This window comes from Stegostoma tigrinum, chromosome 12, assembly GCF_030684315.1.
Source record: "Stegostoma tigrinum isolate sSteTig4 chromosome 12, sSteTig4.hap1, whole genome shotgun sequence".
Classification (NCBI taxonomy): Eukaryota; Metazoa; Chordata; class Chondrichthyes; order Orectolobiformes; family Stegostomatidae; genus Stegostoma; species Stegostoma tigrinum.
The window spans coordinates 75,207,617-75,223,757 of record NC_081365.1 but is presented as its reverse complement, the minus strand read 5'-3'; the positions used below and the strand labels follow the sequence as shown (position 1 = coordinate 75,223,757).

At 41.0% G+C, this 16,141-nt stretch overlaps 1 protein-coding gene across 1 annotated transcript in view; it reads left to right on the top strand.

Moving 5' to 3' along the window:
* The window catches only part of LOC125456801 (coiled-coil domain-containing protein 122-like), a 48,346-nt gene extending 32,517 nt beyond the window's left edge, over window positions 1–15,829 (top strand). Inside the window, exon 5 of the mRNA XM_048540208.1 lies at window positions 15,680–15,829. Coding sequence (XP_048396165.1) covers window positions 15,680–15,829 — 150 coding nt within the window. The remainder of the gene's footprint in view (window positions 1–15,679) is intronic.
* The last annotated feature ends 312 nt before the right edge of the window (window positions 15,830–16,141 follow it).

Sequence of the window (16,141 nt, the reverse complement as noted above, 5' to 3'; positions counted from 1 at the left end):
ATTGGTGGAGACTTCTGGGCACAGGACCCCAGTTGTAATAAGGCTGTTTAGAACCATGACAACTTGCCCCTCAGTCTGCTTGGGGAACCTATGCTGTTTCTGAAGTTTCAGGGTGAGACTATCTATAACTTCCTACCCCATCAGTCTGCCACAGTCATCTTTGTTGTCTCTGAAGGCTTAAGTGTGCCTTGCAAGAATCCCCTGTGCTTCTGGGTCACTGGCCATTTCTGCAGGCTTAAACAGTTCTCCCAAGGTGAAAATCCTGTCTACATGTCTCCCCATGGAAACATTCATTAGGGCCTCGAGCTTATTGAGAATCTGCCATATATAGCAGTCTTCAGTCAAACAATAGATTGCATTTCTGCGTCAAATCCAAGCTCAGGATGTATTCTGCCTCTGGGTGGCGGTTGACTAATATGACCAGATAAAGGCAGGTAGCGTTGCCCGGTGTAAATCATAATTATTCGGTCTTTGACCCTTTCTGTAAATGCCATGTGAATCCGCTCAGGATAACCTTTTTGCAGGTGTGCCAGGACCTGTCGACGTCTCAGCATAGATTCAGGGTTTTATGAGAAGTTCTAACATGCTGTAGGAACTCGATGTGGCAGCCTCCGACCTCTCCATCTACCAAGAGTCATCCTACGCTACCCCATCTGGCACCGCAGACCCATTTAAGTTAGGTCTGACACCGCCATGCTGTGGACCTTTGTGTCTGACTGGGAGCATAGGTTAGAAGGGTCTCCAGCATCTCCTATGGAGTTATCACCACTTGTATCGCTGGTCTGTCTAGAGGCATGATAGGATATCTCTGGTTTGTTCCGTGTGCTTGTGGGTGGGGTGCTTTGCACTCCCTGGTATAATGGCCCATCTGACTAGAATTGTGGCACTCCCCTGTGGCGGTGGATCCCAACCTTTCCCTGTGGGAGCAGGATACCTCTGTAGCTGACCTTTCTATTCCCATCTTTTGTACTGGGCCAGGTTTGGGATTTACCCTACCCGGTTCATCTTCCCACCCTTGCTGGACCTGACTATTTCTGACCCCTGGTTCGAACCCTGTACTTTTCCCATTCACCAGAGCATCTACAACTCTGTCTGTATCATTGGAAGGATCAAAATTATCGCAGACCTCCCTACTGTCTTTGGTAGCATAAGAGACTGGATCCTGTTCTGCACAATGAGCAGGGCCTCTCCGGCTGCAGAAAGACAGCAGTAAAATGCATCCATAAACACCTGGTGAATATGGTCTGGTGTCCCCTTTTGTCAACAGTAATTTAGCTCTTCAATTATAACCGAATGCAGCTAAAATTGTAATTTTCATGTCCTTGAGTTCCCCTCTGCCCATGTTTTGTGGATGGACCGAAGCAAAGAACACTGCAGGGCTCAAGCACATTAATATTAGCTTGATGCCCTCAGGGTCTTCCAGCCCATACAAAAGTCCCTCTTGGTGGGAGTTAGTAAAAAATAAATAGAGGTCCTAGGTGGATACAAATGCAGTGACTTTTTTGGCTGTTTCTGCCAGTTGTGCCACCATGAATGGGGTGGTATTTGTGATATTCACAGTCCCTTCACTATTTCAGCCAATTGTGGTTAGTGGGTTCATAGCGGCCAGGGCTCCGTGGTTGTCTGGGACTCGAGTTGTTTTGAGGAGGACAGCAGAGTGGGGTTGCTAAGAGTGTTGGGAGCTCTGGGAGCAGGGGTTCCTCTGGGATGAGGGTTCCCTACCCTCATGATTCTCAGCATACCAACATGCTTCCTCCTCTATGCTCCCTGCAACACCCCCTTCCCCAACTTCACCAAGTCTCTTTCTCTTCTTCTGCCCCTGGCCCTAAAGGTGCACATTATCCTATTCTGGTCTGCAAACTGGGACTTTGATCTATTAATCTCACATTGGCACATTGAGAGATGTGCAGTGTGATTTTTATTCTGTTGTTTTGCTTGGCATAGAGCTGTGACCCCCACTTGCAAATTACAACATTTCTTGGTTAGCTCAGTCACGGCTTTTCTTGGCTGTGTCACAATCCACATATCCTTCTAGCTGACTTCCTCGCAATTATCCTGTCAAAACCGAGCTCATTGTGAAATTAAAACTCCAGAACATGTAGGGAAACGCAGTCCAAAACTCCAGCAAAACTTTTACAAACAACCACCAGATGGCATATGAAGACTGTGAATCAGATATTTTGTGCATATACAAAAGTACAATCAACAAAATTTAGATTTATATAACACCTTGTAATATAATAAGATGTCCTGAGTTCCTTTGCATGCGCCTTATAAAACAAAATATGTCTTTGAGCCACAAAAAAAGATATTCAGTCAGGTAACCAAAGATTTGGTCATAAAGATCATTTTTAAGGAATGTCTTAAAGAAAAAAAAATGAGGTAGAGTGAAGGAGAGATGAAGGCCAGAAATCCTAAAGCTTAGGAACAAGTTAGCTGAAGGCACATCTAGCTATGCTAAATGGAAATTAATGAAGAGATCAAAATTAGATAGGCACAGACATCTCAAATTGAAAGGCTTAGTGGGGTTATCAGACATAAGAACTATGTCATGGATTGAGACAAAAAAATGAATTCTGTTATCAAAGTGTAGCCTTATTGGATATTGATGAAGGTTAGTGAACAGGACTTGACGCATGATAAGGATTTTGAATAATCAAAGTTTGCAAAGAGTGAGGTGGGAAATTAACAAGCTGTAAATTGAAATAGTCAAATATACAGGTGATAATGGAATAACTGAGGGATTTGGCAGATGAACCAAAAAGTGAAGTCGAATAGTGTTACAGAGGTGGAAATAGGTTGTCTTGATGATGTGATAATATGTGGTCAGAAGTTTATCACAGGTCAAATGTGACTCCAGGGTAACAAACTGACTTGTTTCGTCCCAGGGAAGGAGAGAAATGATGGTGAAAGCTGTGGAATGGTACTTGGAGTGGAGACCAAAATATTAGCTTCAATCTTCCCATATTTAGGATGGTACAGTGGCTCAATGGTTAGCATTGCTGCCTCACAGTGCCAGGAACCCAGGTTCAATTCCACCCTCAGGTGACTGTGTGGAGTTTGCAGATTCTCCTTGTATTTACATGGGTTTCCTCTGGGTGTGCAATTTCTTCCCACAGTCCAAAGAAGTGCAGGGTAGGTGGACTGGCCATGCTAAATTGCCCATAGTGTCCAGGGATGTTAGGTTAGGTGAGTTACACGTGGGGAATGGGTGTGGGTGGAATTCTGTTTTGAGGGGTGATTTGGACCTGTTGGGCTGAATTGCCTGTTCCCATACTACAGGGACTCTATTTAATTGGATATTTAATCAACACCCACATGAAAATATTTGTTATTGTTTGAGCAGTGTCCCCGTAATCAGTGTAAAACATAACATGAATGATAAGGTTTGCCAACAGGTGGTGGGAAGAAAACTAGAAATTATGTTAAAAATTCAGATTTAATAAAAAGAAAGAAAAAGACCAGAATTTATAATTGTTGTATAGCACACATACCTTGTAAATGTTTTATTGTGAAATACCTGTCTGTCTTGGGGGGGACAAAATTCAAAATGCAACATTCACACGGAATACAGGGAGAAGTAGCCATTTGGATACAGAACTGGCTCAAAGGTAAAAAACAAAGGGTGGTGGTGGAGGGTTGCTTTTCAAACTGGAGGCCTAGGACCAGCAGTGTGCCTCAGGTATCAGTGCTAGGTCCGCTGTAATTTGTTATTTATATAAATGATTTGGATGTGAACACAGGAGGTATAGTTAGTAAGTTTGCAGATAACACCAAAATTAGAGATGTAGTGGACAGTGAAGAAGGTTACCTAGAAGTACAACAGGATCTTGATCAGATGGGCTAACAGACCGAGGAGTGGCAGATGGAGTTTAATTTAGATAAAAGTGAGGTACTGCATTTTGGAGAGGTGAATCAGGGCAGGACTTAAACTCTGAATGGTAAGATCCTGGGAGGGGTTGCTGAACAAAGAGACCTTGGAGGGCAGGTTAATAGTTCCTTGAAAGTGGAGTCACAGGTAGATAGGAGAGTGAAGAAGGTATTTGGTATGCCTGCCTTTATTGGTCAGTGCATTAAGTATAATTGTTGGGACGTCATGGTGCAGCTGTGCAGGACGTTGGTAGGATACTTTTGAAATACTGCATTTAATTCTGGTCTCCCTGCTATAGGAAGGATTTTGTGAAACTTGAAAGGGTTCAGAGAAGATTTGCAAGGATGTTTCAAGGGTTGGAGGGTTTGAGCTATAGGGAGAGGCCGAATAGGCAGGGGTTATTTTCTCTAGAGCATCAGAGGCTGAGGGGTGACCTTATAAGGGTTTACAAATCATGAGGCACATGGAAATGGTAAAGAGCTGAGGTTTTTTCCCCAGGGTAACTAGAGGGCATAGGTTTAGATGAGAGAGGAAAGATTTAAAAGGGATCTAAGGGGCAACCTTTTCACGCAGAGGAGGTTTGTACAATTACAACATTTAATAGGCATCTGGATGGGTATATGATTAGAAAGGGTTTATAGACATATAGACCAAATGCTGGCAAATGGGACTAGATTAACCTCAGGTATCTGGTTGGCGTGGACAAGTTGTACTGAAGGCTCTGTTTCCATACTGTATATCTCTATCACTCCATCAGAAATCACAAATTCCATGTAAAGTTTATTTCGCGGCAGATAACTTTATCAAGTAAAAGGCTTTAACAATACATTGGCAGTATGATTTATTCTTTTAATTAGAAATGTTATACTGTTTTCCCTCTGCTGGTGGAAGTGAGTAAAGAGTGACTTCAAAATCACAGTGATCAATTTACTGCTGTACTCATTTTGTACCTATCCCTGTGTTAGAACAGAAATTTGAAGGGTGACCAAGGGATTTACCTGAAGCAAACAGCAGTCTACAGCAGACTCTAAACTTCATTTTAACTTGTCAGAATGGAAATACTGGGCAGGACTAGACCCATTCGGCAGTATTGGACGGAACAGCTTCAAACAGTGATAAGAAGTGGTAGATATTCCCTGTAAAATCTCAAATCATTGGTATCTATTTGCTGAACCAGTTGTCACTTTTACATTGTTTGCATTTTCACAGGGAACTTTGGAGATTGTTTCTTTGAACATTATTCTCCCTATGCACCCTGAGAAAGCTCAGAGCTGAAGATGAATGCTATCCTAATGGCAGTAGTCTGGTTAAATAAACAGAGCTGAAAGAGCGCCAGGCTTTGGAGTTCCAAGAAACTATTGTTGGATCTCTTAGTGAACCATCCATCGGGGGACTGCCCATAAGCTTTCCCCAGCCAATAGCGATTATACTCCTTGAGTCAAGATGATAAAATGTGAGGCTGGATGAACACAGCAGGCCAAGCAGCATCTCAGGAGCACAAAAGCTGATGTTTCGGGCCTAGACCCTTCATCAGAGGGTCTATACTCCTTGAGTCACATGCCTGGAATAAAATGAGGAGCAGAGCACAGGGAACTATACATTTCAGAGACGCTGCTATAGCCCTGTGCAACATCTAACAGCAGTGGCTGTAATCCACTTGGCCATGTGGTTTTGTTTGACCCATGGTTGTTGCAGTGACCACATTTTTAACTTCTTAGCTACTAACTTATTTAAAGCTGCAGAAGTGGGTAGGCATATTGCCAAAGTCAATAGAAGCTCCTGTTGAGCTAATGCGTGATTGGTCTAGGTTTAATATCATGCTGCAAGTTCATTCTAAATTTTCTAAGCAACTTGTTCAGAGGTATTATTTATGACATACCGCTGGAACAGGCAGGACTTGAACCTGGCTCAGAGGTAGGAACACTATCACTGCACCACTCTCCCTAAAGCTAGCAACTCTCTGCTTCTGAGGTTGGTGATCTCATCTTCAACCTGCAGTTGCACTCTGACTCCTATCATGTAATCTCAGCTTGCTGCATTGAACCTCAAATTACTGCAACATGGCTGAAAATACCATTGTATAAAAGACTTCGCAGTCATCACAGCACTCATGCAATCTGTTCTTGTCAATAAATCAGCATACTAAACATTTCCTGTAGATTTGGCCTCCTGCTAAGAATCTTTGTGCCCTTCGTCCACAGCCCTTTTCCAACACCTTGTTCAAGCATCTAGAATTGCTGCAGCTACTGGAAGAAATAAACCAGCAACAAACCTGTATGCAGTTGTTAGTCTCTTAAAGTCACACTGGTGGTTGGGGGTAGCAAAGAATCTCATCTTGAAGTTAAGGGTATGTACAGCTATGGGTCGTAACCAGTGAAAACATACAAATTAGCAAAGGAATGGGCCATTCAGCCCCTCTTCAACTACCTTGTCACAACCTGTCAGGATCTTCTATGTCTCAACAGCATAACCGTTCAATCTTGCCAACCAAATGCCTAGTCTGCCCAACATTTCCTCATAAGATAACCTGTCCATCCCAGGTATCGATCAAATGAACCTTTGCAGAATTAAGTGAATTTTGGAAATGTAAAATCAATGGCATCTGTTATTTCAGCAAACACATTAACATGCTAGGATAAAGGTAACCTATCCAATTTTATTGCTGATAATCTTCTCAGTACACTTCCACTAGTAATTTTAATTGTTTTACGTACCTCACGTCTTTTCATATTCTGATTCACTTTTATTTCTGCTCAATTCATCTGACTTTCCTTACTTTACATCACTAATTCCTCAGACTCACTCTCTAGAGAACCAATGTACACTTTAATTACTCTTTTCCTTTTTAATATCGGGAGAATCACTTACTCCCCATTTCTACCATTTTCTCACACAGTACAGACTTAGTGAGCCCACAAACCCACAATGCTCTTGGGAAGAGAATTGAAGCATTTTCATCCAGTGATAGCGAAGTAACAGCGATATATTTCCAAGTCAGGATGGTGAGTGGCTTAGAAGAGAACTTGTAGGTGATAGTGTTTTCATGTATCTGCTGCTCTGTCCTTCCAGATGGAAGTGGTCATGTGTTTGGAAGGTGCTAAGGATCTTTGGTGGATTTCTGCAGTGCATCTTGTAGATAGTACACACTACTACTCATGAGCATTGGTGCTGGAGGGAATGGAAGTTTGTGGATGTGGTACCAATCAAGTCGACTGCTTTGTCCTGTATGGTGTCAGGCATTTTGAGTGTTGTTGGATCTGCACCCATCCAGACAATAAGAGAGTATCCCATCACACTCCTAACATGGTGCTTTGTAAAAGTGAACAGGCGAGTCCAGTTGAGTTTCTGGTCAACATAACCCCAGGGTGTTGATAGTGGGAGACTCCGTGATGGTAACACTGTTGAATGTCAAGGGGTGTTGACATTAGATCATCTCTTGCTGGAGATAGTTGTTGCCTGCCAGTTGTGTAGTGCAAATATTAGTTTCCACTTGTCAGCCCAAGCCTGGATAATGTCCAGATCATCCTGCATTTGAACATGGAATGCTTCTATATCTGAGGAGTCATGAATGCTGCTGAACATTGTGCAATCATCAGTCATTGTCCCCACTTCAGACCTTATGATGGAAGGAATGTAATTGATGAAGCAGCAAAGATAATTCTGCCTAGGACAACCCCGAGGAACTCCAGCTGAGATGTTCTGGAATTAAGATGTCAGACCTTCAACAACCATGACCAATTCTTATGCACCAATTATGACTACGAGTGGAGAGTTTGCCTCCTGATTTCCCTTGATTCAAATTTTGATAGGCCTCTTTCATGCCACACAGTTGAATGCTGCCTTGATGTCAAGGGCTATCAATTTCACCTAACCTCTTGTATTCAAGATAATTGTCAGTGTTTGCACCCATGCTGGAGTGAGGTCAGGAGCTCACCCAAATCCAATCATGGAGTTACCCAAACTGGCGTTAGCCAACAAGTTATTGCCAAGCAGGTTGCTGCTTGACATCACTTTACTGATTGAAGGTATACTGATTGGGCAGTAATTGGCTGGGTTGGATTTGTCTGCTTTTTGTGTACAGGGCATGTATGGAGATGGCCTGGAACTACTAAAGACTGAGTATCACAGATACATGATATTTCAAAAAAACAGGAAGCTGGGAAAATATGGATAGTGTAGTTCTGTTAATTAAGGATAGAATTGGTGTAGTGAAGAGACTTGACTTTAGTTCTAGAGTGAGAATTAATTAAGATTTTATCTGGAAAAGGCAGACAGTCTTGTAAGGAAAGATTGATGAGTTAGACTTGTACCTGCTGGAGTTTAGAAGAGTTGGAAGCAACTTGATTGAAATATGTGAGATCCTAAATAGTCTTGACAGGTAAGATGTGGAGTGTATGTTTCCTGTAATTAAAAAATCTAGAAGTAGGAGGTCACTGTTTAAAAATGAGTGGTCACACATTTAAAGCTGAGTAGAGATGAATTTTTTTCTTTCAGAGGGTTGTAAGACTTTGGAACTCTTTTGTATAAAAGTGTGGAAGCAAAGTCTTTGAATTTTTTAAGGCCAAGTTGGATAAATTCTTGGTAAGAAAAGTGGTGTTAGGTTTTCAGGCTAGGCTTGAATGTGGATTTGAGGTTATAATCAGTTCAACCATGATATTATCAAAAGACAGAGAAGATGGTGAAGGGGAGGTGATGGTATTATCAGTTGACTATTAATCTAGAAACTCAGCTAGTGTTCTGGGGGACCAGAGTTTGAGTCACGCCACAGCAGATGGCAGAATTTGTATTCCATAAAATAAAAATCTTGCAATTAAGAATATCTAATTATGAGATTATCAATTGACAGAAAAGCTTATCTGGCTCACTAATATCCTTCAGAGAAGGATATCTGTCATCCTCATGTTATCTGGCACGCATGTGACTCCAGTAATGTGGTCGATTCTCAACTGCCCTCTGAAATGGCCTAACAAGCCACTTAGTTGTATTAAATCCTGTGAAGTGCCGACAAAGAAATGAAACCAGATAGACCATCTGGTCCCAGTCTTTCTCATCATGTAGCCACATTCTCTGTATTGAAACCAGATTATACATTAATATTTATTTTTGTGTTGTCAATTCATTGGTTTTAGTATCAGTGTTGTATCCATTCAAATAAAGAGGCTTTAGTTCTGTTGTTTTGCTATTTTTGAACCCTTTCACCTGATCTGTGGTCACACTCATCTAGTCAAAAAGTAGCTCAGCCAGCAACTCATAAACTCTGAGACAAGCTCCTCAAGTTGCAGAAGCTTATTGCTGACATATTTGCCCTAAGTTACATTGGCGTGCAGGAGTTCCAACATGCTGTAGTTAGAAAACACATCGGCTGTTTGGCCACTTTTATTATGTGATATCTTCAATTTTATTAATTAATTTGCAATTAATAAACCCATCACTCAAGTTTTATTACTGTGAGTAAACCTTATTAATATAATTTTACAATTACTAATACAGTTCCTGAACTTTAGGAGAAGGCTGAGCAAAATAGTAAAGTACCTACCAACTAATCACTTACCTGCTTCGCTTTGATGTCACTTTCTATTTTTCTCCAAGTGCAGTGGGGCATTTTACGGATATAACTCCCTCTAGCCCTTTTTTCTTGCTCATGCCATTTTTTTAACTCCCACTCTTCTGAAGGGGAACAAATTAGAAAAAGAACAAAGGACCTCTTCCCCCTCTTCATTGGATTCCCTCATTCACCAAATTCCCAGCTTCACACCTGGAACTGAAAGTGACTTTTATATTTTAAAATATGCATCAACGAATGGTTGAAATGGCTGCCTCCTGTGAGGAAAACTTTGCTTAATAGTGCATAGACTATCTCAAACCCCCAGAAAATTTTTGTTCAATCACATGAGTGGGAATCTCTCCTAAAATGGACATTCCAATCCAAATATCAATATGGAATCCATACCTGCCAAAATGCGAAGTCCACCTCAAACACAATCAATAGATCTCTACATTTCTTGCATCAATGATTACTGTTTCACAAAAGAAAGCTAAAGAGGCTAGCTATCTACAGAATAACAGAGCAAAACCACCAGGTATCTTCTGTTGTGTAGTGCTGACTTTGGTCTTCTAAACCACTCTAGTTATATTTAGCAGTATTGTCCATGTGACCAGAATTGCCTGAGAACTATGGGTAGAATTTTTTGAGTGTCTAAACAGCATGGTTATGGTGAGATTTGCCGCATAATTATGTGAGACTTTGAGACTTAGCTCAATGTCAGGAACATTTTGCAATACATCTTATGATTTGACAAGCAGTGTGGTGAATTTCTTGTTCGGCAACGGTGAGTGCCATTTAGGGGTGTTTATTGCCTGGTAAATCCCTTTTAACTTGTCTCACTAATAGTAGCTTCCTCGCTTACAAAACATGCCAAATAAGCTGGACATTAGGTTATCTCAACGTGGAAATCAGAGTGCATACCTAGTTTGTTCAGTTTGCTGCATACTCTGAAGGGCCTTTATGTTGGACACCAGACACCAACATTTCATGGCATGCTTCATCGACACCAGCCACAGGCACTCCATGTCCACAGACAATGAGATCTGATGCATGCTAGCCTCTCAAACCTCATGAATCATCTAGAATCCACAGAGGATGCTTATGTATTTTAATGCTGTTTCTCGGACTGTAGTGGCAACTATAATTTTAATGCTGCAGCAAAGATACTGTGTGTTCAGGAACATATCTAACTCATGCACCTGCAGGCTTTTCACTCACTGCCTTGACTCTCACTTACTCTGAGCCTATCTGGATGTCCACAGCATTTGTCTTGCAGTGCCTTGTCTTTGTGCACTATGCCCCCTTAGCCAGAGCTACCCAGCTCATATTAGTGTTGTCAAGATGTGCCATTTGGTTCCTAAACGTAGGCAAGAAACTTGACATGGTTGTCAGCAGACCTCAGGCAAGTTGCAGAGGATAGCCTTTATTGTGGGGGCCCTGGTGCAAAGTAAAGGGCAAACCCCGATATCTGTCCAAGAACAATAGAATACAGTCAGTCAGCCACAGTAGGCGATCAAAGTAAGGATGCTGTCTACATAAGGGGTGTGGAGCTCATTGCCGGACAGCCCACCACCCAGCATGATTCTTTCTGTCCTCTTGGGCTAGTAAGAATAAGGCAGGTAGTACAGGAGATGAAATTGGATAGCACAGCAGTGACTGTTGGTGTAGATGTAGAGGCATCCCAAGCAATTAGACTAGGCAGCTCAAAGAGCACACAGTGACATTGAATTGAATTAGCTTTATTGTCATGTACTCAAGTGAGTATAATGAAAAGTTTATAAGTTGCCACTTTGCCATCTTGGGTTCAGCAGTACAACCGTTAGTTACAGAATAGAGAAATGAAGAAAAAAAAGTTACATTCCAGCTGTACACAGTATGACCATACGTCAGAAAAAACAAGAATCAATGTTAAAAAGACAAATATCACAGTCTCTCTCCAGAGACTCTCCTCAGCTGACGAAGACAGAGGGCCTCCACATGGTCTGACTGCTGGCTGCTGCCACACTGTCACTGGGCCACTGCTGCCCTGCTCCACACTGGTCACTGGTGTCCCCACTCCAGCCACTGATGCCTCCACCAACCCCACGTCAGAGGTTGGGAGTCAGAGGCAGGAGTCAGGTGACTGAGGCTGAGAGAACAGAGAGATGAGAGGGAAAACAAAAGAAAGGGTGGAACAGAGGAGCCCCAGCCGGAGTATTGTACGCCACCGCTATCTTACCAGATAGAGTTGGAGTAAGTGACAGCAAGTGAGAGAAGATGGTGCAGAAAATAGAGTCGTAGAGCATGATCCTTGTTGAGAGTTAGGTGCAATAGATAGAGTGCATGGGGGATATTGGTGGCAAGATGGTGACATTTATGCTGGTGAAATTGAGAAGCTGGGGTCTCCTCCAGTAAACTGAGGCTGCTCTGACCTGAGAGGCAACCTCAGACCAGGTTGCCAAACCCTAGTGTTGTGGCTTCCCCTGCTGGTCCTGGGAGAAGAGGAAGTCCCACCTGTGCACCGTCCTATCCCACAGGACCTCCAGGTATCTGCCCACAAAGCGGGTCAACAATTTACCCCTATCAGTAATGACCAAGGTAGATGTTAGGTATTGTACAGGGCAGGTCTGGATTAGCAGTGGTTGCCCAGGTGCACAATGAGTGTTTAAAGATAGTAATGGGGACAAGGATGCCAGTTAATTCCAGGATATCCCAGCAGTTGTGAATTGTTCTGAGAACAACACGTGGTAAGGTAGAGCTGGAACTGGATGGGAAGGGTGCCTTTTAAGAGCAAAATAGCTCATTAATGAGACATGTTTGGTAAGATAGGTTGAGAAAATGGGCTAAGCCTCACTGTGAACAACTACTTGACACAAATTCACACTTGGCTAAAACAAATTAAGCCTGACAGGTTTTGCCCTAAAAACACAGAAAAGACTTAGGCAGGCTGCAAGAAAACATTGAAAACTACAGACAGAAGCAACACTAAGGCTATACCATCTTTGCTTTAAGAAGATGCAAATTTTAAAGTCTTTAATCGTCAAAACCCGTTTCCAAAACTTTAAGTTTGTCAGTAAAATAAATTTACCTCCAGAAACAGAAGCCACAAGTGTTTAATCTTGTGACCTGCTGAAGATTCATCTCTTTGAAGAAACCCTGAAACAATACAGATATATGACTTGATGTCATTACCTGCATACCCTGCATAGTGCCAGTGAACACATGGTCTGTGCACTCATTTATTAATTCATATCTAAAATGTGCCCCTGTCCTTCATGCCTCCATTTTGGCACTTTGACTGCACAGTCTCTAGAAATGCATTACTGAACCCGATTTTATCTCAGTTTTTTTAATGTTTGATTTAGTCATGGGGAGCTGTAAGTTTTGACAGATTTAGATGTTGAGAGATTGGGGGTTGTGGACAAGAATCGAGGAATGCACAGTTATTTTCTAATCAGCCCTTCAGGGATTTTTTTCACATCTCTGGAGCAAATGGGACTTGAGCCTGAGCCTCCTGGTTCAGAGATAGGGATACTACCACTGTGCCACAAGAGCACCAGGTATACATATAACCTTGTAACTCTGACTACTAATTCATCCCAGAGCTTACTGGTCTGCTGTTTTTCTTGAGGTAGAAATCAATGGCTTTTGCGAGATTATTTTCCTTCTCTGCCTTTCTGCCTAAAGCCTTGGTGACTTATGGCTCCCAGGCCCTACTGAAGCAGACAATATGCTATTGATTCCCACTCCTAAAGAGAGCCTTTGTGGTGGGCCTTAATCTAAACATCAGAGTTCCCGAGCTTTTTTTTCTCATCTAACCCCACCAAAGTTACAATATGTCCTTCTCATCCTTTTTCCCAGTTTCTGTCACATTTACAATATCTACAACCACCTACCATTCTGTAACACTCCTCTTCACACGTTTTCACTTAGTTCCCTCCTCACTATCTTCCTCACCTTCTGCCCTCTTCCTCCCTTCTCCTATTCTTATCCGCTGTCCGTCTGTCATTTCTATTCCTCCTTCCCCCTACCATCTTTTACCCTTTTCACACATTTTCCATCTTCCCATCTATTGGAAATGGTTTTCAAAGAGGAGTCCTGTGTTCAGCAGCACAAATCAGTCCTTATTCAGAGTTCTTTACCAATGCAGCATGGAAGAGGTCTCTAGGACACTACCTTTCCCAATAAAATATGGAGTTTTTATACATACCACATCACAATGGTTACATGCAACATTGACATCAGTGTTTGCCACTTCCCCTCTGACCTACGCATCCAATCCTATGAATACACAGTTAGTGATGGATAACTTTGTGGCCAACCCTAGGACCTCCCAGCAACTTGTGATATTTGCCAGATCCCCTATCACCTTGCCTTAAATACTTGCACATTCCAATACTTACTACTATGCCCCTTCCCAGAAATTTGCCAGTAGCATTGTATACTTGCTTATTACTAATGACTTTTCAAATTTTGTTTTGTAACTTATATTCTTCACTAACCTTAGTACAGAAGATTAGAAAGGATGTTAATTTCTACCAATTATTATAAAGTTTATTATATCATCTCTAACATAAAGTTACTTATAAAGTTGTACGTAATTACATCTAATGGTACAAATCTGACAATTTCAGGAGCAGCTCCCTTTTCACTTGACTTTAAAATGTCAAATAAACAGTCTCTCTGTCATTTATAGTTTCTTCAATTTGCATGCTATGAGATGGTTTAAAACAGAAGTTTAATACCAGGATGAACATTGTTATTACTTTAAATACTTTTCATACTAATTCTGTTTACTAAATGAGGTAGCACCTATTCAAATTTGATCTTTAGGAATGAAATTCATCGCTCTTACAGATTTATCAAGTAGTTGCAAGAAGCTTATTTGGATTCTTTAAGGTTCTTTCTCAGCCTTGCCTTATCATTTTTCTCTGTCATTCTTCTCTTGTTCTTTAGGCTGTTTGTTAGGTTATGAAGCTATGATTGTTTATTCTCTCAAGGTCGTAATGACCATGTTTCATAATTGTTTCACCCCTCTTGCTATGTTATTTGTCATTTGGCACTCTTTTACATGATTGCCTTTTTTTTGTTGTTTTGATCTCCCTGCTGGTGGAGTGAAAACTTCTCTCTGTTGCCTATAGCTATTTATTTAAAGGAAATTCAGTTAAATCCCTTTAATGTTAGTTTGTTGGTTGCATTTATAATTTTAACATACCCATATATTTAATATGTGGTGACAATTACCGAAAAAGCCTTCATTGTTGTGGGATCAGAACTTTCTCCTAATCTTTACAAAGTAACAAACTTCAAATTAGCTGCTACAAGGCTTTTTAATCAAGGTTTACCAATGGTATTTGTCAAAAGTATTCGCTGCATCAAAGGCTGACTGCCTACAGAAATCTAATTAAATTTCTCTTTGTCTAATACATTAAAACTAGTATTGTGCAAATATGTCTATCTACTCTAATATGTAATTAGAATTATTTAAAAGTCCTCATCTAAACTGGGTTAAGCTTTCCCTTTCTATTCCATATTAAAATAGGAAATTTTGAATCTGACAATTTCCATCTGAGCTAACCTTATCAGAAAAGAGGAATCTTACTGTCTGTGTTCTAACCCCATCTTAGTAAGACTCTATTGAGATTCCCTGAGGTTTTTTTATCTGTCTGTGAAGGCCATGATTTGAGCTATATGAAATACTGCATCAGCTGCAGTTTTCTTCAACTATTTTGTGTAGTTTAAAAAAAGTAAGCGGCATTTTATGTTACGCTCAGCCACGTGTAGCTACAACACCATCACTTACCCTTTTCTTCCGTTGCATGCTTTCTGCCTTTTGTCCACTCCGTCGGTTTCTTCTCCTTGCTCATTTTCTGTCTCCCTCCATTCGTTCAACCTGCACCATTCTGATTTTCTGCCTGCTGTCTCTACTAGCCTATATCTTACCTCATTTTTACCATACCATATCAGCCTGTGCCTCTCCTGCTTTGACCCTCCCTCTCCTTGCCTCTAGCTCCCTTTTCTCACTCTGTTACTCTTCTTGCTCCATCCTTCATCCCTTTCTCTCTCCATTTCCCCCATATGTCTCATCCCTGTCCCTCGTATTTACATCTTTGTTCCAACTCTTTCTAAATCCTTTGCTTTGATCTAATTATTCCTGTACTTTATAACAGTACTTCACATGTATGTCATTTGTCAGTTAACAGACTTCTCAAGAGTTTGGAAGATATACACGTTTAATTATTTCATCTTGTTCTGGGTCAGTCTAAAAAAAATAATTTTTTCAGGTGCAGAACAAAAGGTGTGAAGCCATACTTAAGCGTTTATATTGTCAATTGAACAAAGTTCAGTCGAACAAACGGCAGTTGACATGGGATATACAACAGATGGAAAAAACTGCAGCACACCTGAGACAGCGTCTTGGAATTACAGAGTAAATAGCTTCCATCACTGAAAATTTAGAAATTATATTATATTTAACATATAAAATGCAAGAGATAAATGCTGTTTAATACAATAAAGTTGGTGTTATGAATGAGGTTCAAAATGACAGAAATTAAACTGGGCAATGTTAGTGGCAAATAAAGTTCCTTTGTTAGTTACTTTAACAAAAACAGTAATATTGTTTATGTGGCAGAATTTCACTGCGTAAATGTTACATGGAATAGTTTCAGTTCAGAAATGCTTATAAAAATTAAAGCATGAAATTATTACAAAAATGAATTTGTTGCCAAATTGGTTGAAACTTA